The sequence below is a fragment of the Papio anubis genome, chromosome 1 (assembly GCF_008728515.1).
Source record: "Papio anubis isolate 15944 chromosome 1, Panubis1.0, whole genome shotgun sequence".
In the NCBI taxonomy this organism is placed as follows: Eukaryota; Metazoa; Chordata; class Mammalia; order Primates; family Cercopithecidae; genus Papio; species Papio anubis.
In genome coordinates this window covers 209,693,650-209,717,239 of record NC_044976.1, presented here as the reverse complement: position 1 = coordinate 209,717,239, position 23,590 = coordinate 209,693,650, and the positions used below count along the sequence as shown (strand labels likewise).

The 23,590-nt window shown below is 38.3% G+C and overlaps 1 protein-coding gene across 2 annotated transcripts in view; it reads right to left on the bottom strand.

Annotated features, from left to right (window-relative positions):
- Positions 1 to 23,590, bottom strand: part of FMN2 (formin 2) — a 393,694-nt gene that overhangs the window by 208,261 nt on the left and 161,843 nt on the right. For both annotated transcript variants that reach the window (XM_031659811.1, XM_031659814.1), the window contains one exon: positions 17,405 to 17,492. In XM_031659811.1, the coding sequence (XP_031515671.1) occupies positions 17,405 to 17,492 (88 nt within the window). The remainder of the gene's footprint in view (positions 1 to 17,404; positions 17,493 to 23,590) is intronic.

Genomic DNA, 23,590 nt, shown 5'->3' with positions numbered 1-23,590 from the left:
ACAATCTTTCATTAACTCAGGCCAATAATCCTGCAGTCCTATCTTTTTCTCACAATCTACATCACCAAAACCTGTTGCCTCCACCCTCGAAACATATTAGGAATCTGATATCTCACACACCTCCACTGCTCCCACTCTGGTCCTGGTCGCCAGCATCTCACATCTGTTGCTATGATAGTCTCCTCACTGCTCTTCTTGCCTACCTCCCTCGTTCTCGATTTTCTGCACACCACAGAGCATCCCTTGGAAAGCAAATCAGACCAATCGTTCCTCTCCCTAAACCCTCTAATAGTATTTCATCTTTCTTAGAGTAAAAGACAAAGTTCTTAAAAAGTCTGCAAGATGCTACATGACCTCCCTCCCCCCAGACCCCATTATTTATCCAAATTACGTCTCCACTTCTCTCCCCCATGAGTGCTCTCTCCAGGCACTCTCAGCAGCGTGCTGCTCCTTCAGTCACCCCAGGATCCTTGCAGTTGCCTGTTCTTTTCCCTCGCATGCTCTTTCTTCAGATATTTATAGGGTTCCTTCTGTTATAGCCTTCAGCTGTCACCTTCCGACTGGGCTTTCTCTGACTCCTCCCTCACCTCTCATGATGTGCTCCTTATTTCCATTCCCTTGTTTTTGTTTGTTTCCCCCATGGTACCTATTAAAATTGTTTTTCTTCTACTGGAACACAGACACGGATTTTTGTCTCTGTGTCTTTATTTCTGTATCTCACTGCCAGGAGTGGAGATTGGCACAAAGCAGGCAAACAGTTAATGTTGAGTGAATGCTGAAGCATTGGAAGAAATCAAGGAAGGAAAGAAGGCAGTAGGAGTGAATGAAGGACAGCCTCCCTGATGTTAATGTCAATGCTGGCATCTTTCCTTGTGGGAACAACAGGGACTAGTAAGTACAACAATAAAATCAGTCACCCTTATACACCCTAACATTCGTATGAAAGTACTTCACTAAGGCGATCATAGTCTTTCCATGCATTCTCCTTATCTCTCTACTTGGCACAGAAGTTGGCATAGAGAGAGATCCCCCAACACCTGAGTGTTACATGAATCACAGAACTCAGAGAGAAGATGCAGCAAGTGGTAATAATAGAAGGAATAAAGCAAATTCTCAAGCTATCCATCACATGACCTCTTTGTCACCTGACAGCAGTCTTCTTCTCTGTGTGTGTGTGTGTTTGTGTGTGTGTGTGTGTGTGTGTGTGTGTGTGTGTGTCTGCCCCCTCTGCCTTCCCCCTCAGGCCAATCCCATACACACAGGATGAATGTGTACTCCAGCTAGATGGTACCACACTAAAGCACTGCACGCAGCAACCATAGCCTCTAACCAGTAGACTAGCTCTATAGCTAAGAACCACACAGGGGAAAAAAAAAAATCTGCACTGTTTTTCCAGCTTAAGCCACTGATAGAACAAATAACATTGAGAGTTCTCAGGAAGTACAGCAGAGGTTCAGAACATGGACCTGGACCCAGAATGCCTGTGTTTAGATCATAGCCCCACCACCTGCTGATTAAGTTTCTTTTGCTACTCTGTGCCTCAGTTCTTTCATCCCGAAGATGGAGATAAAAACACCTGCCTCATACAGTTGTTGTGAGCCTACGCAGAGTAATGTCTGTAAGTCTTCCCTATTATGATCGGCAATTGTCTATCTTAAATTTGGAATCATAAAAATAGCATTAATTGGAATCTTGCAGATAATCTATTTTAATGTCTTCCTCAATTCAGAAATTCTCTTCACAACTTAATTTGTAAGAATTTCATGCTGTTTTTGACAATGATAGAGAATCCTCCTCTTAAGTTCCACCACTCATTCAAATGAGCCTGCTATTATTCTGTAGTGGCTAAAGCAAGAGAAAAATTCTTTCCTTTACAATCTGTCAGAGAAATGACAAAGTTCTTAGAGACTTGGAAATTGTGCTTTTTCCATTATAGGCCTTTCTGTACAACTTATTTTCTTAATCACATGCATATAATTATTTGACTGAAATTGTTTCATGTAAAAATGTATTCAGAGGTATTTGGTTGAGAAAATAAAGATCTTGCTGTATTCATGTTTGACCATGAAAGAAGATGGAAGATAGTCAACAGCATGAAATACCATTGCTTCAGCCATGCCAAAAGATAACATGTCATTACATGACTTTGATGTCTTAGCTGACGTCTCGGCACACTGAGCTGAGAGGAAGGAGTATGATTGTATTTGTAGAATATACCTCACAGGAATAGGACACATGCAGCTCCATAACGGAAAGGTGAAAAGTGTCAAATATTGTATCTTCTCCAGAACTCCCAGAATCCTGACTTCATCCAACTGGATAAAGGTGGCCAGGGAGTATCCTGAGAGGATCCACTTCGGGATGCTGGAGAAATGCTTGTCAAAACACAAAGAACTTTCAATCACCCAATTCTGAAATACAAACAGAACTCTACTTATCAAAGGGGCTTCCCCTTGCCCCAAAACAACAGTGCCAATCCGACCCCTCTCAGGGATTATGCCAAAGGAATCCTTTTGCAAAAACCACACCTTTTACGCAAAGTAGTTCAAGGGTCAAAGTTGATGTGATGAAAGCACTAAGTGCTCTGTGGTCAAACTTGGGCTCTACCTCCATGCATGCGCCATGTGGTCCTGGACAATTCCATCTGCAATCACCCAGTGATCTTAAAGAACAGATGCCACATTACAGGGAGGAAGGCCTTGAGCTGCAGTGGGCTGTCTTCAGGCTCACAGAGTCACCCTTCTACTGAGGTCAAGAGGTTGGCCAAAACAAACAAACAAACAAACAAATACATGATTCTCAATTCAGACAGCAAGTACAATGAGGGAAAAGAATAACCATATGCAAAGCTCATGGCTTTGGTACAACCCCAAGTACTGTGTTCTTTCTTCCCATAAAAGTATAATCAAAAAGTCCAACTATGGAACAATGTCATTAAAAATATAAGCTAAGCTCAACCCAAGTTTTTTGCTGAACTTGTAATAAAAGACATTATAATTCATTTGACCTTAATCTAATAATCTATGTGTGACTTCAAAAGACAGATGAGGTATTTCTTTTTATAAAAAACTCTAGGTAATGAACTCATATTTTAAATTAAAAGAAATTCTCATATTAAATTTCTGAGAGTAGGTTTTTGTGAAAGCATAGTATCTCACGTGCACTTTTCTCCACTACAAGGCTACACTTGATGAAAAGGTTACACAGGCTCACTGGAGCCTACTTTCTTCTCAAATTTCTAATTCTAAGTGACTTTACATTTCAATGAAAACCATTCACTAAACCTCCCAACAGCATCTAGTACATTTTTAATGTCTCAATAAATATAATAAACAGGTCTTAAAATTCTACATCCCATGTGAGGAAAACACTTTAATAAAAAGGTTTAAAAAACGGGGGCATGAAGCAATTTCTAAGCAACCCTTATAAACTTGAGTTTCGTTAAAAAAAAAAAACATCAGACACTGAAAAGTCTAGTGGGGAAAAACAACAGGGCTCACACTGAGGCGAATTTTTGAGAATATGACAAAAATAAACAAACCATGATGAATGAACTTTCTTATGGTAATTAATAGGCAAGTGAAAAAGCCTGTGTCTCCAAGAATGAAGCCAGACTCTATGAAAAGGACCTGGAGTTTGTAACATACAACTTGTTCTGTAGAAAATTTCATCAGAAAACCATGATTCAGTGGCAACCCCAGCAGGGTAAAAGAAGTGCTAGATGTGTAGGCTATCCAAACACATGCAAACAGAGTCACACACACACACACACACACACACAATATATATCTATATATCCTGCAAAGTTCCTAGGGGTCAAAAGGTTATTTCCAGATTTTTAAAGACGTGTTCTTGTGATTTAATTATTTATTTAACATATCCATCATCTTAAATATTTTAAACCTTCTTGTTTAGCTATTTTGAAACATATAATAATTATTAACCATAGTCACCATACTATGCAATAGACCAGCAGAACTTATTCCTCCTATCTAAATGAGACTTTGTACCCATTGACCAAGTCTCCCCTTTCCCCATCCATCCTGTCCCCTGAGCCTCTAGTAACCACCACTCTACTTTCTACCTCTATTACTTTGACTTTTTAAAATTCCACATATAAACCTGATCGTAGAGTATTTGTCTCTCTGTGCCTGGCTTATTTCACTTAACATAATGTCTTCTAGGTTTGTCCATGTTGTTACAAATGACAGAATTACCTAGCTTTTTAACTGTATTTCACTGTGTATATATATTATATATTTTAATGCAATCATCTGTTGATGGACACTTAGGTTGTTTCCATTTCCTGGTTCTTTTGAATAACAATACAATTAGCTTTGCGCTGTGGCAGTATCAAAGCCAATGAGGTGCCATTGCAGTACTGAAGACAATGAGGTTTACCCGAGGTGTGATTATTGGTAATAATGCTGCAATGAACATAAAAGTATGGACATCTCTTTGACATACTGAAGTCATTTCCTTTCGGTATATACCCAGTACTGAAATTGCTAGATGATATGGAAATTCTATTGTTATTTTTTGAGAAATCTTCACACTGTTTTCCACAATGGCTATATTAACTTACATTCCACCAACAGTGTGTAAGAGTTCTCTTTTCTCCACATCCTTGGCAAACTCCTTTCATGATAAAAACTCTCAACAAATGAGGTATAGACAGAATGTTTCTTAATATGATAAAGGCCATATATGACAAGCCAAGAGCTAACAAGATACTCAATGGTGAAAAGCTGAAAGCTTTTCTTCTAAAATCAGGAACAAGACAACGACGCCTACTCTCACCACATCTGTTCAACATAGTACTGAACATCCTAGGCAGAGCAATTAGGCAAGAGAAATAAATAAAAGGCATCCAGATAGAAAAGGATGAAGTCAAATTGCCCCTGCTTGCTGATGACATAATCTTATATATAGAAAATCCTACAGACTCTATCAAAAAACAGAACCGATACATTCAATTAAGCTGCAGGATACAAAAATCAACCTATAAAAATCAGGAGCATTTTTATACACTAACAACAGTCTGAAAAAGAAAAAAGAAAACAGTCCCATTTATAATAGCATCAAAAAATACTTAGGAGAAAATTTAACCAAGGAAATGAAAAATCTGTATACTGAAAATGATAAAACATTGATAAAAAAATTGAAGATGACATGAATAAATGGAAAGATCATGCTGTGTTCACAGATTGGAAGAATCAATATTGTTAAAACGGCCATGTTACTTAAAGCAATCTACAGATTCAATGTAATCCCAATCAAAATTCCAATGTCATTCTTCACAGAAATAGAAAAAACAATCCTAAAATTTATTTGAAACCACAAAAAAACCCAAATAGCCAAAGTAATCTTGATCAAAAAGGACAAAACTACAAAAATCACATGACCAGATTTCAAAATATATTACAAAGCTATAGGATTCAAAACAGCATGATGCTGGCATAAAAATAGACACACTGTCCAGTGGAACAGAATGGAGTGTCCAGAAATAAACCCAAATACCTATGGTCAATTGATTTGCAACAAAGGTGGCAAGAATACAGAATGGGGAAAGGACAGCCTATTTAATAAGTGGTATTATTAAAACTGTATATCTATACATACACAAAAATGAAAATAGATCCTTACTTCATCCTTTATAAAAGAATAAACTCAAAAGGAATTAAAGACTTAAACCTAAAACTATAAAACACACGAAGAAAACATAAGGTTTATGAAAGGTTCCATGACATTGATCTGGGCAATTATTTCTTGGATATGACCCAAAAGCACAAGCAATGAAAGTAGAAAATAGACAAATGGGATGGCATCAAATCAAAATGCTTCTGCACACAAAGGAAACAATTAATGGAGTAAAGAGTAAAGAGGAGTAAAGAGGAGTAAAGAGACAACTAGAGTGGGAGAAAATGTTACAAATTATGCCTAGACAGACATGTCTAATATATACCTTCTATATATTTTAATATATATATCATTATAATATATAATATGTATATATAATATGCATAATATTATATATTTTATATATAAAAATATATTTTTAATATATAATATGTATTATAATATGCATTTGAATGTATATATTATATATTATATAATATATAGTATATATTATTATATAATACTATATATTATTATATACTACTATGTTATATATTATTATATACTATATGTTATATAATAATATATACTATATATTATATAATATATACTATATGTTATAATATATACATTCAAATGCATATTATATTACATATTATATATTATGATATTTAATATATATAATACATATTACATATGTTGTATATATATATATATATATATATATTATATAATACACATAATATATATTATATATATACATATATATTATATAGTACATAATATACATATACATTATTACATAATATATTAGATATACATGGCTATATAATATATTTATATTTATACATACATATTATATATATATAATATAATATAATATATATTTATATATTTATATATTATATATATATATTTTATATAATACATATTATAATATATTACATATTATATGTAATATATTATAATATAATATATTATATTATATTTATTGTATATATTATATATCATAATTATAATATATAATTATATATTATATAATATATTACATATTTTATAATTCATGTATATAATATATTGCATATTATATAATATGGTATAATACATATTATATATTTGAATATATATAATATATACATATATATGTCTAAAATTATAACAAACTACTCAATAACTGAAAGGCAAATAACCCTATTGAAATTGGGCAAAGGATCTGAACAGACATTTCTCAAAAGAAAACATACAAATGGCCAACAGATAAATGAAAAAATGCTCAACATCACTAATCAGAGAAATGTAAATTAAAACCACAATGAGATATTATCTCACATCTGTTAGAATGGCTATCAGCAAAAAAAGATGAAAGTGTTCTAGCTAGAAACTAGTTTATCAGGAAAAATAAAATGTCAAAGCAAGAAATAAAAGCATCTGTCTATATCTCTACTTAGATTCTACTCATGGCCTACACCAATATTCATTTCCCCAACAAAGCTAAACTTCTTCCCCCACTACCTTCACATGCTTTACAGAGCCAACAGTAATGAATATAGAATATGGCTGACTCTCACAGCACAGACACAATGTTTAAGAAACCACACAGTTAAGGGAGACTTTAGCCTTTCAAGTTTCCAAAACAAGTTGTCCTCATTGCAGATAAAACATAGTCCAAACATGTAGCCATGCTCAACTTCTAAGAGTTGTTAGATAATTCTCACATTTATCTGTATTCAAAAATCAGAAATGGGTACAGCCCAGTATTAAAAAGCATTTCAGCTAGTGTAACTGAAAACTGACTGAAAAATAAAAGCCAAACTATGAAACAATCAAATCTGCCTCAGACATGATCCCCCTGAACTTAACTTCCATTTCTTCCCTCTTATCTCACTCTCACCTCAATCAGAAGTAACAGCTCCTTTTGGATATATACCCAGTAATGAGATCACTGGATCTAATGATAGTTCTGTTTTATGTTGTTTTTTTTTTTTTTTTTTCAGAAATCCCCACACTGTTCTCCACAGTGGCTGAACTAATTTATACTCCTACCAACAGTATATAATTGTTCCCTCTTCTCACAGCCTCACTAGTATCTGTTGCTCTGACTGGTGTAAAATGGTATCTCATAATGATTTGGATTTGCATTTCTCTGATGATTAGTGATATGGAAGATTTTTTCATATGTTTGTTGGCCACCTGTATGTCTTCTTTGAGAAGTGTCTGTTCATGCCTTTTGCCCATCTTTAAAAATTAGTCTTTATTAAATGTATGTATGGCTTACATGTACTTTAATGTTTAATATTAGAAGTGTTCTGGGTCTATTTAAAAGTGACCAGAAATATGCCATATGAACTTAACTCTTGTTTATATCAATTGGCCTATAGCAAAATTCATTTTGTTATATGTTGTTTTAATTAAAGTTGCAGTTCTCTCTCTTTTTTTTTTAAGTTCAGGAGTACAAGTGCAGGTTTGCTACATAGGTAAACTTGTGTCATGAATGTTTGTTGTGCAGATTATTTCATCACCCAGGCATTAAACCTAATATCCATTAGTTACTTTTCCTGATCCTCTCCCTCCTCCCACCTTCCACTCTCTGAAAGATCCAGTGTGTGTTGTTCTACTCTACATGTCCACGTGTTCTTGTCATTAAGCTCCCACTTATAAGTGAGAACATGAGGTATTTGGTTTTTTGTTCCTGCATTAGTTTGCTAAGGATAATGGCCTACAGCTCCATTCATGTCCCTGCAAAGGACAGATTTCTTTTTTTTTTTTTTTTATGGCTTCATCTTTTGACCATTTTTTTTCATGAGGCTATTTTTTGCTTGTTGAATTGGTTAAGTTCCTTATATTAATAGGTGCTGGATAAAGGACCTTTGTGGAATGTATAGTTTGCAAATATTTTCTCCTGCCCTGTAGGTTGTCCGTTTACTCTGTGGAGAGTTTCTTGCGCTGTGCAAAAGCTCTTTGGTTTAATTAGGTTCCACTTGTCTATTTTTGTTCCTGCTGCAATTACTTTTGAGGACTTAGTCAGAAATTATTTGCCAAAGCCAATATCTAGAACGGTATTTCCTAGGTTTTCTTCTGTGACTCTTATAGTTTGAGGTCTTACATTTAAATCTTTTATCCACATTGGGTTAATTTTTATATGTGGTGAAGGTTTTTTTTTTGGGGGGGGGGTCCAGTTTCATTCTTCTGCAAATGGCTAGCCATCTAGCACCATTTATTAAATAGGAAATTCTTTCCCCATTGCTTATTTTTATTGATTTTATTAAAGATTGGATGACTGTAGACGTGTGGCTTTATTTTTGGATTCTCTATTCTTTTCCATAGGTCTATGTGTCTTTTTGTACTAGTACCATGCTGTTTTGGTCGCTATAACAATAAATTGTTCTACCAAAAAGACACATGCACTCATATGTTCATCACAGCACTATACACAATAGCAAAGATTTAGAATCAACCTAGGTGTGTGCCAACGGTGGACTGGATAAGGAAAATGTGGTATATATATACCATGGAACACTACACAGCCAAAAAAAGAACAAAATCATGTCCTTTGCAGTAACATGGATGCAGCTGGAGGCTATTTAAGTGAATTAAGGCAGGAACAGAAAAGCAAATACCACATGCTCTAACTTATAACTGGGAGCTAAACACCGGGAGCACATGGACCCGAAGATGGCAACAATAGACACTGGGGACTCCTAGATGGGGGAGAAAGAGGGACAAAGATAGAAAAACTATTGAGTATTCTTCTCAGTACCTGGGCGACAGGATCAATCAAACCCAAAACCTTAGCATCATGCAATATACCCAGATAACAAACCTACAAATGTACCCCTGAATCAAAACCAACAGTTGATTTTTTTAAAAAAAGGAAGTAATGGATTCTGGATTCTACTCCCTCCTTTTGTCCCATGGGCAAAGGCTTATCACAGAGTCTGTTCAGGGCAATGAAAAAAGGAAAAAAAAAAAAAAACCTTTAAGTTATCTCTCTCACTGGTTGCCCTAAGTTTCAAACACCTCCAAAGCCTGCAGACATAGGTGATTTCCTAAGAAATACACGAAGGAAACTAACATTGATTGAGAGCTTAATATGGGTGCGGGTGTGTGTACAAGAAGAACTCACTTAACGGCCTTTTGAACTCATGAGAAAACTGAGGACTAGAGATATAAAGTAATTTGCCCAGGTTTATTCAGTCAGTCAGTGGCAGAGCTGAGATTCAAATCTGTGTTGGACAGCTTGGGCTGCCATAACAAAATACTACAAACTGGGGTGCTTAAACAGAAATACATTTTCTCATAATTCTGAAAGCTGGGAAGTCTAAGATCAAGGTGCCAGCTGACTCAGTCACTGGTGATAATTCTCTTACAATAATAAGCATTTGTGTATCTAAACACATCTAAACCTAGAAAAAGTAACGTGATACACTACAACCTAGCTAGGTGACAGGAATTTTTCAACCCCATTATAATGTTATGGGACTACCATCACATACATGGTCTGTTGTTGACCAAAATGTTGTTACATGGCATATGACTGTATTTCATTCATCTTTGCTTGGTTCAATCAAGAGCAAGGAACTCCATTAATAATTTTCTTCAAAGAACTTTATCCTCATTTAATTCACAGATGTGAAAAAATTTCATAGTCAATATGCAAACTGCAAAATTTGTATAATATGACACAACATAATAAATAAAGTCTGATAAATTTATTTTCAACTCTAAAAATGAAACAACTTGTAGCCAAAAGTATTATGCCTGTTTGCCAGTTTTGTTTCTGCATATGTTGCATGTTCTAATTTTATTAGGTAACACATGCTTCATTCAGTAACAAGCTAACACACTGCCCAGAGCAGACAGCCCTGAACTAGGAGTCAAAAAAATTGGATGTCCATTCTGGCCCTGTGGAGGTAAAGAACTAGGCAGACTTGATCTATAAACCTCAACTGCCTCCACTATAAAGTGGGAATTAACTCCCCTCTTCTGGACAATTTTACACAACTATCACCAAGAATATTAGAGGGAAGGAGGCAGAAGAAGCAAAGTTCAAACCAACAGCTAATTCCATCTCTTCAAATACTAATAAAAAGATATGATTATAAAAGATTTTAGAATATGTATCCTGTTAAAGAAAATGTGGCACACATACACCATGGAATACTACGCAGCTGTAAAAAAGAATGCGATCATGTCCTTCGCAGGGACATAGGTGAAACTGGAAACCATCATTCTCAGCAAACTAACACAGGAACAGAAAACCAAACACCACATGTTCTCACTCCTAAGTGGGAGCTGAACAATGAGAACATATGGATATAGGGAGGGGAACATCACACACCAAGACCTGTCAGGGGGTAGGGGACAAAGGGAGGGATAGTATTAGGAGAAATACCTAATGCAGATGACGGGTTGATGGGTGCAGCAAACCACCAAGGCACATGTATACCTATGTAACAAACCTGCACATTCTGCACATGTACCCCAGAACTTAAAGTATAATAAAAAATAAAAATAAACAAATTTTAAAAAGAATATGTATCCTGTATGCCAACAGCAGTTCTCTTTTTGGTACCTGCTACATTAGGACAATTTCTTCCTAGACAATTATCAGAATAAGGCTTCTCAGCTTTGAATCCTTTTGAGGGAGGGTAATGACAGATCAAAACAGCAGCAACATGACACGATTCCGATGAGAAGTCATAATTAACACTGAGATCTCACTGGCATTTCTGATTGAAATCTAAAAGCCTGTGTATTGTCTTTGCAAGTTACCCTTAACTATATAATTTTAAATAAACTGTTTGGGAAAGCAATCATTAGGCTCAGAGATTAAATAATAAAAATAACTACAATTGTATTGACTGTATCAACTATATTTCTGATGGAATATTACGTAGTTTACATTACTATCTCATTTAATTTTAAGACACATGATTTTCATAAATCATGTTTAAACAGGATAGAACTTTCAGCAAGGAGGTCATATAGCATTCACTGCCCAAGGGCCCATAATTCCAGTTAGCTTTGGACAGGACAGATATAAAAGACGGGAAGGAACCAGAGCCATTCATACCCTGGGGTTGGTATCCCTGCAGTATATCGAAACGTGTTTCCATAAGTTTAATGTGTAAGACTGTTAAACAGATATTAGGTATTCCTTGTGATGAGATCTGTAATCTATTTTCAAATATTTTTGCAGAGGGAGTGTCTAAGAGACCACACCTCAGGGATGGCTGACCAGCACTGTGCAAGAAAGGCCATTCTCCAGAGGCAGTTAATGCAAGCTGCTCAGCTATCTCTATCTAAATCAACAATCGAGGCTTTAATACGCACACTAATGTCTGAAATGGGCTTTCAATGGTGAAATTAAAGTCATTCTGGACGTGTGGATTAGCTGAAATCTCTTAGAGATGCTCTACTACTACCTCTTCCATAGCTAGAATAAGAGTCTACTGGAGGCCAATAGCTTTGTTCTTTAAGGAAGCTGCCTGAGGCCTAGGACCTAAACAGTACTGGGTGCAGCCGCTGGCTGAGTTGAGTTTCTAGATGTCTGGTGCAGACTATGAGGGTAGCAGATTCCTACCTCCGTGCAAAGCTTGTATATGTCTGAAGCAAACCTTTCAGATAAGATCACGGTGAGAGCCCCTATAAAGAGAGAGCTAGACAACCTCAAGTTTATGAAGCAGGGTTTTCAAACTATTTTGCTTGAGATGGCCAAGAAATACCAGTGTAATAAAGATCTGTGTGTGGGGAGGGTTCAGTCTGAAACTTGCTTCAGTTCGATCTGGTAGTAGGGTGACAATACTATTAGCGTATTTGAAAAGTTTTTGGGGCCAGGTAAGGTGGCTCACACCTGTAATCCCAGCACTTTGGGAGGCCGAGGCGGGTAGATCACTTGAGGTCAGGAGTTTGAGACTAGCCTGGCCAACATGGTGAAACCCTATCTCTACTAAAAACACAAATTAGCTGGGTGTGGTGGCAGGTGGCTATAATCCCAGATACTCAGGAGGCTGAGGCATGAGAATCGCTTGAACCTGGGAGGCAGAGGTTGTAGTGAGCTGAGATTGCGTTACTGCACTATGCCTGGATGACAGAGCGAGCCTCTGTCTCAAAAACAAAAAAAAAAAGGAAAAGTTTTCACTTTACATTTGTTATCCAGGCAACATTATCAATGACATCCCCTTCCAGTCTTAAAGTATCCCAGTTAGGATGATAAATTATATGGTATTTCTATCTAACCGTGACATTGTCGGGGGATAAAGCTGAACCTTATGGAATTGCAAATTCTTTTGCAACTACTGTTACCTATGAAAATGGACCTAAGATGTGTGAAGAGCACACTGACCCCTGAAATATGGACCAAATGTTGTAAAAAAAATTTAATCAATTTTCACAAAACTAAACTACCACTATGAAGCTGTAGGATACTCTTATAATATCAATTTACGGGAATAACAGGCCAAAATCATTTGAAATCAGTCCCCCACTAACAACAACTAAAAATGCTGAGTGAAACGTGTTTGTAAAATATCACAAAGACATCAAAGAGCTGACAAAATAATAAAGAATTACCGTGCTAAACAAAATGAAGAGAGAACTCAGAGAAGTGACACAACTCGCAAACTGCTTTTGCCCTGAGTGTATCTGCCTATCCTAACAAATGTCAACTTTCTCTCAACAGTTTCACAGTGGCAGGGGCCAAATATCAAAGCCCAGAACCCACTTACCATAGAGATTCTAGACATACCCCACAATGAAATGGGACTCAAAGGGCTATACTGAGGGGAACCAACCCATTCCGTGGACATACAGTTAGCACTGGCTGAAGGGACCCCCCCACACCCCCCAAAGCTTGATTCACGGTGATCCTAAACCCACAGTGCCCCCAGACCCTAGCACACACACACAAATGGTAAATCTTCTCTGGAAGGCACTTTCCTCTCAGACTTCAAATTAGTGTAAACCACAGAGTGAGACTTTTTCAGAGCTATTATAACTGTAGGCCAGTTTGAACATTACCAAAGAGCCAGCAGCTCAGGCCTTCACTATAACTTTTATATACTAAACATACACAGGTAATTATTTTGGAATGCCTCCTTATATTTGCCGCATTAATGAACTGAGTCAAGAACCTGACCTCTTCTCTCCTCTCTGCCTTTTGAATGTATGTGTTGCCAAGAATGCTCCACATCTATTATCGTGGGAAATAACCTGTATTCAAATAACAGACTGAGCAAGTGGTGCTCAGTAGATGTGGTAGCAGGACCAGGGTTAGAACTTTGATACCTAGAATCCAAGCCTTACACACGAATTACTCTAACGGAGCACTTTGAAATATAAATGTTACAAAGTAAATGCAACCCTAGAGTACTGTCAGCAAAGAAGAGGAGAGAAAATGATTCTTGCTGTTTATTAGAATATTACATAAACTTTGTTTTAGAGAAACCAGTGCTGGTGATAAGAAAAGCACAATCTTGGAGAAGCAGTGTGTCTGAACGAAAAAAAAAAAAATACTTGTTAAAGAAGGGGCCCAAGTGCAAGTTCAACCTGTTCCACTAATGAGCTGTGTGATACTGAGAGGGAAACCGGAGCACTCACAGGTCTTCTTTTGCCTGTCAATAAAAATGCCACATAGCCAAAGCAAGACTAAATACAAAGAACAGATCTGGAAGCATCACATTACCTGACTTCAAACTATACAATAAGGCCATAGTCAGCAAAACAGTATGGTACTGGTATAAAAACAGACACATAGACCAGTGAAACAAAGTGAAATACTTACAGCCAACTGATCTTTGACAAAGCAAACAAAAACATAAAGTGAGGAAAGGACACTCTATTCAACAAATGGTGCTGGGATAATTGGCAAGACACTGTAGGAGAATGAAACTGGATCCTCATCTCTCACATTATACAAAAACCCACTCAAGATGGGTCCAGGACTTAAACCTAAGACCTGAAACTATAAAAATTCTAGAAGATAACACTGGGAAAACCCTTCTAGACATTGGCTTAAGCAAAGACTTCATGACCAAGAACCCAAAGCAAATGCAATGAAAACAGAGATAAATAGGTGGGACTTAACTAAACTAATGAGCTTCTGCATGGCAAAAGGAATAGTCAGCAGAGTAAACAGACAACCCACAGAGTGGGAGAAAGTCTTCACAATCTATACATCTGACAGAGGACCAATATCCAGAATCTACAAGGAATACAAACAAGTTAGCAAGAAGAAAACAAACAATTCCATCAAAAAGTGGGCTAAGGACATAAATAGACAATTCTCAAAAGAAGATATGCAAATGGCCAACAAACATGAAAAAATGCTCAGCATCACCAATGATCAGGGAAATGCAAATCAAAACCACAATAGGATACCACCTTACCCCTGCAAGAATGGCCATATTTTAAAAAGTTAAAAAAATAATAGATGTTGGCATGGGTGCAGTGAAAAGGGAACATTTCTACACTGCTTGTGGGAATGTAAACCAGTACAACCACTATGGAAAACAGTGTGCAGATTCCTTAAAGAACTAAAAGTAGAACTACCATTTGATCCAGCAGTCCTATTACTGGTTTACTCAGAGGAAAAGAAGCCATTATATGAAAAAGATACTTTTGTACATGCATGTTTATAGCAGCACAACTTGCAATTGCAAAAATATGGAACCAGCCTAAATGCCCATCAATCAATGAGTAGATAAAGAATTGTGGCATATTCCATATGATGAAATACTACTCAGCTATAAAAAGGAACGAATTAATGGCATTCGCAGCAACCTGTATGGAGCTGGAGACTATTTTTCTAAGTGAACTCAGGAATGTAAAACCAAACATTGTATGTTCTCACATTCATAAGTGAGAGCTAAGCTGTGAGGATGCAAAGGCATCAAAAGTGATACAATGGACTTTGGGGACTTGGGGGAACGGCGGGAGGGGGTAAGGAATAAAAGACTACAACTCGGGTTCAGTGTATACTGCTCGGGTGATGGGTGCACCAAAATCTCATAAATCACCACTAGAGAACTTACTCATGTAACCAAATACCACCTGTTCCCCAAAAACCTATAGAAATAAAAATTATTTTTAAAAAATGACACTGGAGGTCTAGATAAATTCTGTGGCCACTTCTATATCCAAAATCAATGATGTTTATGCTTCTGTGGATTTCTCAGTGGAGGCATATCCTGAGAGAAGTCAAGTTTACTCTAGAGGACACAAGCGATTCACACATCTAAATCCTGTTTGCAGACAATACACCAAGCCAGAACAGGACTTTGCCTGCAGGAGGGCACAACCTCTTACTGCTTTAGAATTGGAAAGTCGTCATATTTAAAAAAAAAAAAGTGTACAGGGTTTCAAAGGGACTAAAGGAATCACTTAACATCCTAATGGGATAAAGTCTATGCATGATTCTGTATGACCCTTCAACTACCGCCTTTCATGCCATGTTATTGCTAGCGTTACATGTTCAAGCAAGCAAATTTTCAGTGAACTCTCACTGGCTTTACCACAGACACAGATGTCAGGCGGACTCTTTTGTTCATAAGGTTCTCATTATCAACTCAACCCAAGTTGAATATTTGACTGAAGGAAAGAACCATATCATTATTTTCAGATTTCATCCTATGACTTAACTGGGCTACATCTGCCAGCTTTAGAAACACCAAGTACTGCCTGGCGCCAGCCTTGGCCTTCTCTTCGATGACTAGTACCCCAAATGTTTCAGCTTGAGGAAGTCTCCTCCCCATCAAAACAATGTAATAAAAACTGAAATTGTGATTAAGAGTTACTCATCAATTGACAGGCATACCAAGCTTGTGCTATTTATGAATTATCCCACACAAGATTTTCAGTCCAACAAATAGAATCCACATTCGTAAAGGGGTAAGCTAGAAAGCCAGTTAAATGCTTTCGTGATTATAAGGTCTGTGTTATTCTTGAAACCATATTTCTTTAATAGGTAAGCTGGCATTCCACTGGATAATTCAATCTGCTTTAAATCTATTCTTAGGTTCTAGTCAGCTTAAGGGAGGCTCTGAATTTACACTTAATTCCTCTGTTCACCTTTGGGCAGTATCTCTCAGCAAAAATGTCATAAGCGGATACAGCATAAGAATGGTCATCAATTGTACAGTAGAATTCAAGTATTAAAATATTGACACTAAAGCCATTTATAAAATATTAAGAACCACTCTAATTCCAAACAGAAAATATTTCTGTTCATATGTTGCAAACCTCACTCCCACGTGAAGGTACTAGGAGACAGGATCCTAGGGGGTGGCCATTAGGTCACAAGGGTAGAATTCTCATGCATGGGATCAGTCCCTTTATAAAACAGACCAAGAGAACTCTCTTTCCTTCCTTCTGCCAGTTGAGGATACACGGAGAAGATGGCAGTCTGCGACCTGGAAGACGGCCCTCCCCAGAACGGAATATGCTGGCACCCTGATCTCGAACTTCCAGCCTCCTAGAACTGTGAGAAATAAACTTCTCTTATTTATCACCCACCAGTCTGGGGTACTTGGTTATAGTAGCCTGGACTAAGATAATGATGTCACATGAGAATGAGACTGTTAGTAAGGTATACAAATAACACCTCAGGCAAATTAATAGTAATCCTTCCAGAAACAATCATGGGAGATTGCTTGATCACACTTATGGGAAATATACTAACCTCAGTCTACACAGAAACTCTAAGTTTGAAATAACTTTACCACCAAGCATCATATCCTTCAGCCCAAATTTTAATATTCAAAAGCTAACTTTTTATTCTGACACTTACCATGTTGTATGTCTTTCATATCTAAATGAAGACTAGACATTAGTATTCCAACTGCTTGTGATCTTTTGTTGCTTAATAACTTGACAACCTGCTCGAGAAAGAAAGTAAAAGGGGAAAACGTTAATTTGAACTCCAATATGCTTACTAGCATTTTAAAAAATCCTAAATGAAGAACAAATTAAGGGAAAATACCTCACATCATTACCTAAAGTATTCAAAACAGTTGGTTTTTTTAATGTTTGAAGAGTTTTTGGTTTTTATATCATAAATCTTCAAAATCCATCATTTTCCCCCATTATTCACCATCAGCCTCAAAGACATGTTTTTAACCAGTCTTTTGAGAGCCTGATCTGTCAACAAGTAAAATTTCTAATGGTCTAGGAAATTAGTCTGATCTCTGTAAAATCACAATTACACATATGATCATTTGCAGCCTGAGATTTGAAGTGTTCTTTTTTTTAATGTGAGCCTTGAAACACTGAAGCTTGAAACATGTCAACAAGTGAAGGGCAAAAAAAAAAAAAAAAAAAAAATTACACACATAGAGAATCTGCTAGATTAGTTTGGTTGTATCACGAAAATTTCAAAAAAAAAAAGTGCTTTCACTTGGGTCACATAGAAAGCTCACTATTTTACTGGAAGTTCCTCTCATTCTGCATTTGACCCACATTTTGGGGAGAACTTTCCTACTTATTAACAGAGGGATACAAGTATCATATTAAAAGGGCTGCACCAGCACAATCTCAAGTCTGGATTTCCAGCAAGTCTTGAAGAATCAGGGCACACGATCCCATGGGAAGGTTTCCTAAAACAGAGGTGGGCAGGCTGTTACAGAACAGACAGATATTTTTTTGACCATGTTTTCCAGACAATAGCATCACTAGGAAATCCTGCTTATGAAACTGACCCAGGTCCTGATCGTGTGAAGGGCAGCATTTTCTATTTACTCCCAATGTTTTGTTTTAAATCTGCTTAGAAAAACACTGGAGGAAAAGGAAAGAAAGTGGTTAGGTCAAATTACCAGAAGTGACAGCTGCCCTAACAGCTATTGCATCTGTGGACCCTGTCTTCCCTTATGGTTTAAGCTGGGTCAATCAGAATAGTAATAAAATAATCATACCCAACTGTTACACAAAGTCACAGAGTAAAACAATATTCTTAACAGCAATAATAGCACTCTGGGTGCCCCAGCATGGATGGGGTGGGGAATAAAACATAACACTTTCAGAAGGACCAACCACAAAAACCACCCTGACCTTTTTTGTTGTTGTTTGTTTGTTTTGAGATGGAGTCTCGTTCTGTCACCCAGGATGGAGTGCAGTGGCGTGATCTCGGCTCACTGCAGCCTCCACCTCCCACGTTCAAGTGAGTCTCATGCCTCAGCCTCCCAAGTAGCTGGGACTAGAGGCGCATGCCACCAAGCCTGGCTTTTTTTTTTTTTTTTTTTTGTACTTTTAGTAGGAACCGGGTTTCACCATGTTGGCCAGACAGTTCTCGAACTCCTGACCTCAGGTGATCCACCCACCTCGGCCTCCCAAAGTGTTGAAATAACAGGCGTAAACCACCGCTGCCCGGTCCTGCCCTAATCATTTCTGAAAGCCTCTGGGTAAGGCACAATATCTCCCAAAAGGCACCGCTTTTGCAAAAGAAAAAACAACATATACATTTTGATTCTAAATTTACTCTTTAAACATTTCTCTAAATTCCACCTAGAAAAATGAGGTTATAACTAGAATATGAACCTATTAGTACAGTGAAGTATTTCTATCTATAGCATTGTCCTCTTCAGAGCTTAAAAAATAGGAATTTAGTATCAGAGAAGCAGAAGGTGTATACTCTGTCCTGAAAACCAGTTTCTCACCACAAGTCAGTGCAATCCGGGCCCAGTCATGCTGCTTGATGAAAATGCTTTTATTAAGGTTTTCTATCATTTTCTGGTTTCTCAGTGCAATAGGCACGTTTCAATCCATGTATCATTTGACCTCCCTAGAGTATTAACATGTTGATCACACCTTTATAGTAACTTCTTTTCCAGGGCTCCTAACATTTCTTCTCAGTCCTTTTGAAGATGAATTATTCTGATTTCACCTTAAATATGTGCATATCCTATAGTTCTGTTCTCTGTACCTTATTCTCTTCACATTACAACCTATATAATTTCTCCTGTAGAAACATACATGTCTGCATCTTTAACTTGGCAGTCTCCTACTTTCCAAAAAGATATCTCCATTTAAATTGTCCACATAATCTCCATTTGACATGTCTAAAATGACACACATTGATCAGTTCCACCCCAACACTAGCAGCCAGCTTCTTCTCCTTTATGCTACATATTGAGATAAAGGTACCACTATTCTTCATCTGCCTACCAACATTAGGAATCTAGAAACCAGTCAAGACTCCTACCTCCCCTTCACCTGCACACTCTGGTCTGGGATCAAGTCCTGCCAATTACAGCTCCTCTGTATCTGTGGAAACCACCCCTCCTCCTTAACTCTATTTTCAGCATTTAGTTCTATACTTTATCTTACATAGATAAATGCAAACATTTCTGATGGGTCTGCCAAACTCTAGCCCAGTGGTTCTCAAAGTGTGTTCCTTGGACAAATGAGAACCACCATCACCTGGGAAGTTATCAAAAATCCAAGAAAAAGTTAGAGGGGAGTTTCAAGACGGCTGACTAGAGGCACCTGGTACCCACCTCCTCCACAAACAAGAACTGAAATAGTGAGTATTACAGGTCAAACAGATCACATAAGAGAGAACACTGGAATTCAAAAACTAAGTGACAGGAAACATGGGAGGCGAAGAAGAAGAGGGAAGTGGGGCAGTCTGCTCAGCCAGGACCAGCTGGGAGCCTAGAGAGGCTCCCGAATGCGATAAAGGTTCTCCAGGCTCCCTCACGTAGTAGTCAGTGACCCCAGCAGCCCACATTTCCACCACAGACTCCTGCAATCGTAGCCACGGGAGAACCCCATGATCCGCACAGGCCCTGAGGCTAACACAGGGAGCCACCCGGAGACCAGGAAGCAGCACACCTCCAGAGAGGCAGCGCACTGAGTTCCACTCACCCGCTGTGTCATAAGCAGTTACAGGAAGGCACTATTTTGAAATGCCAGCCCCACCAGACTGCATCCTGCCCTGGGGCCCAATAGCCCCTGCATCGCCACATCCCTGAGGCTCCCCTGATATCCTCAACTGCAGCCAGGGCCAAAGCACAAGCCTTTGCCAATGACCCTGCTACCCCTAGTATAAAGGCCTTTGTGCATTTAAGAGCACCCTGAGGATGGGGTACCCCACTTGCGGCTGCCATATAGAGCCACAGCACATGCTCCCCCAGTCAGCTGTTTACAACTGTGGCCATGGTAACTCCACCCTCCCCAGCAAGGCCTCAGGGCCACCACGCAGTTGCTGCCACCCTCACCCAGCCATTCTGCCAGGGTGGGGTGTGGGGGACCTGGGGTCCATCTCTATCCTGCTTACCACAGCCAGCACCCACATGTACCACCTAGGGGCCAGAGAACAGGGCCACTTAACCAAGTTAAAACAGTTAAAACCCACCCACTCCCCCAGTGCCCAAGCACACCATCCACAGGCTTGGGAATGGCCCTGCCCCATTCATGCCCACTGGCACCTGAGCACTCCTTCTGGGGGCCTGAGGACAAACCCGCCCATCCTACTGCAAACACCACAACTAGCACTCACCCACCCACACCATCCACTCACCCATGCCACCTGCAAGCCTTGAGACTGCCCCGCGTGGCCTGTCACAGCCACTGCCAATAGCAGTGCAAACCACTTGGGAGCCTAAACGTTGTCTCATCACTGCTCCTGCTGCCCCCAGCACCATGCCCACTGCCTAGGAGCCCAAGGACCCTCCCAGCCACCCAGCCCACTTCTTCTACTGCTGGCACCCAAGCAAGCCACCTGGAGGTCCAATTGGCCTGACTGAACCTGCTAATATCAGGGCCAGCATACATGACCCTAGGACCAAAGCACAGGCGTGCCCAGCCTGCCACTGCCACCTCAAGCACCTGCCAATGATTGAGGACTGGCCCACCTAGCATCCTCATCCCCAGCAAAACTTACCACAACCTCCACTAACAACCACACCCTAAGCCACTGAGGAAATTACAAGCACTACTGATACTTACGGAGGAAAAAATCATACAGAGACTACACTGCTGTATTCACCCAGAATCAAAGGCAAAATGCTACATCAAACCAACACCACAGATACATCTTCAGGAAAAAGTCCTCCCCTATAAAAGTAAATTCAAAAAAGTTGGAATAAGTGACTGTTACACCAGATGCACAGATATCAATGTAAATATACAATAAACATAATAAAACAAGGAGATATTACACCTCCAAAGGAACATAATAATTCTCCAGCAATGAATTCAAATGAAAAAGACATTCATGAAGTTCCAGAAAAAGAATTCAAAATAATGATATTAAAGAATCTCAGTGATATGCAAGACAACTCATATAAACAATACAAAGAAATTAGAAAACCAATTCAGGATATGAATGACAAATTTATCAAAAAGGTAGATCTCATAAAAAAGAACCAAACAGAAATTCCGGGATGGAAGAATTCATTGAATAAAATACAAAACACATTCAAAAGCTTCAACAATAAACTAGATTAAGCAGAAGAAAGAATTTTATAACTTGAAAACAGGTCTTCTGAAATAACCTAGTCAGACAAAAGTAAAGAATAAAGAATAAAAAAGAACGAACAGGCCAGGCGTGGTGGCTCTCATCTGTAATCCCAGTACTTTGGGAGGCTGAAATAAGTAGATATCGAGGTCAGGAGATTGAGATCATCCTGGCCAACACGGTGAAACCCCGTCTCTACTTAAAAAAAAAAAATACAAAAATTAGCTGGGCCTGGTGGTGTGTGCCTGTAATCCCAGCTATTCAGGAGGCTGAGGCAGGAGAATCGCTTGAACCAGGGAGTCAGAAATTGCAATGAGGCAAGATTGCATCACTGAACTCCAGCCTGGCAACAGAGTGAGACTCTGTCTCAAAAAAAAAAAAAAAAGAGTGAACAAAGACTACATCACACATGGGACGCCATAAAGCAAACAAATATTTCAATTTTCAGTGTCCCAGAAGATGAAGAATAAATGAAAGGGATCAAAAACCTACTTAATGAAATAAGAGCTAAAATAATTCCCAAGTCTAGTAAGAGATTTAGACATACAGATACAGGAAGGTCAGAAATCCCCAAATAGATACAGTTCAAAAAGATCTTCTCTGTGGCACATTAGAGTCAAACTGTCAAAAGTCACAGGCAAAGAACAAATTCTAAAAATAGCAAGAGATAAGCATCTAGTCACTTATAATAGAAACCCCCCGTAAGAATAACAGCTGATTTCTTAGCAAAAACCTTACTTGCCAGGAGAGAATTAAATGATATATTCAAAGAGCTGGAAAAAAAAAAAAAAAAAAAAAACCTGCCAGCCAAGGATACTCTTCCCAACAAAGTTACCCTTCATTGATGGAGAAATACAGTCTTTCTTTTTTATTTATTTATTTATTTATTATTATTATACTTTAAGTTCTAGGGTACATGTGCATAACGTGCAGGTTTGTTACATATGTATACTTGTGCCATGTTGCTGTGCTGCACCCATCAACTCGTCAGCACCCATCAACTCGTCATTTACATCAGGTATAACTCCCAGTGCAATCCCTCCCCCCTCCCCCCTCCCCATAATAGGCCCCGGTGTGTGATGTTCCCTTTCCCAAGTCCAAGTGATCTCATTGTTCAGTTCCCACCTATGAGTGAGAACATGCGGTGTTTGGTTTTCTGTTCTTGTGATAGTTTGCTAAGAATGATGGTTTCCAGCTGCATCCATGTCCCTACAAAGGACACAAACTCATCCTTTTTTATGGCTGCATAGTATTCCATGGTGTATATGTGCCACATTTTCTTAATCCAGTCTGTCACTGATGGACATTTGGGTTGATTCCAAGTCTTTGCTATTGTGAATAGTGCCGCAATAAACATACGTGTGCATGTGTGAAATACAGTCTTTCCTAGACAAGCAAAAGTTGAAGGTACTAATCACCAAAAGACTGGGCCTACAATAAAAGCTTATGGAAGTGCTATACCTGCAAGCAAAAAAATGATATCTACCATCATGAAAGCATGCAAAAGTATAAAATCCACTG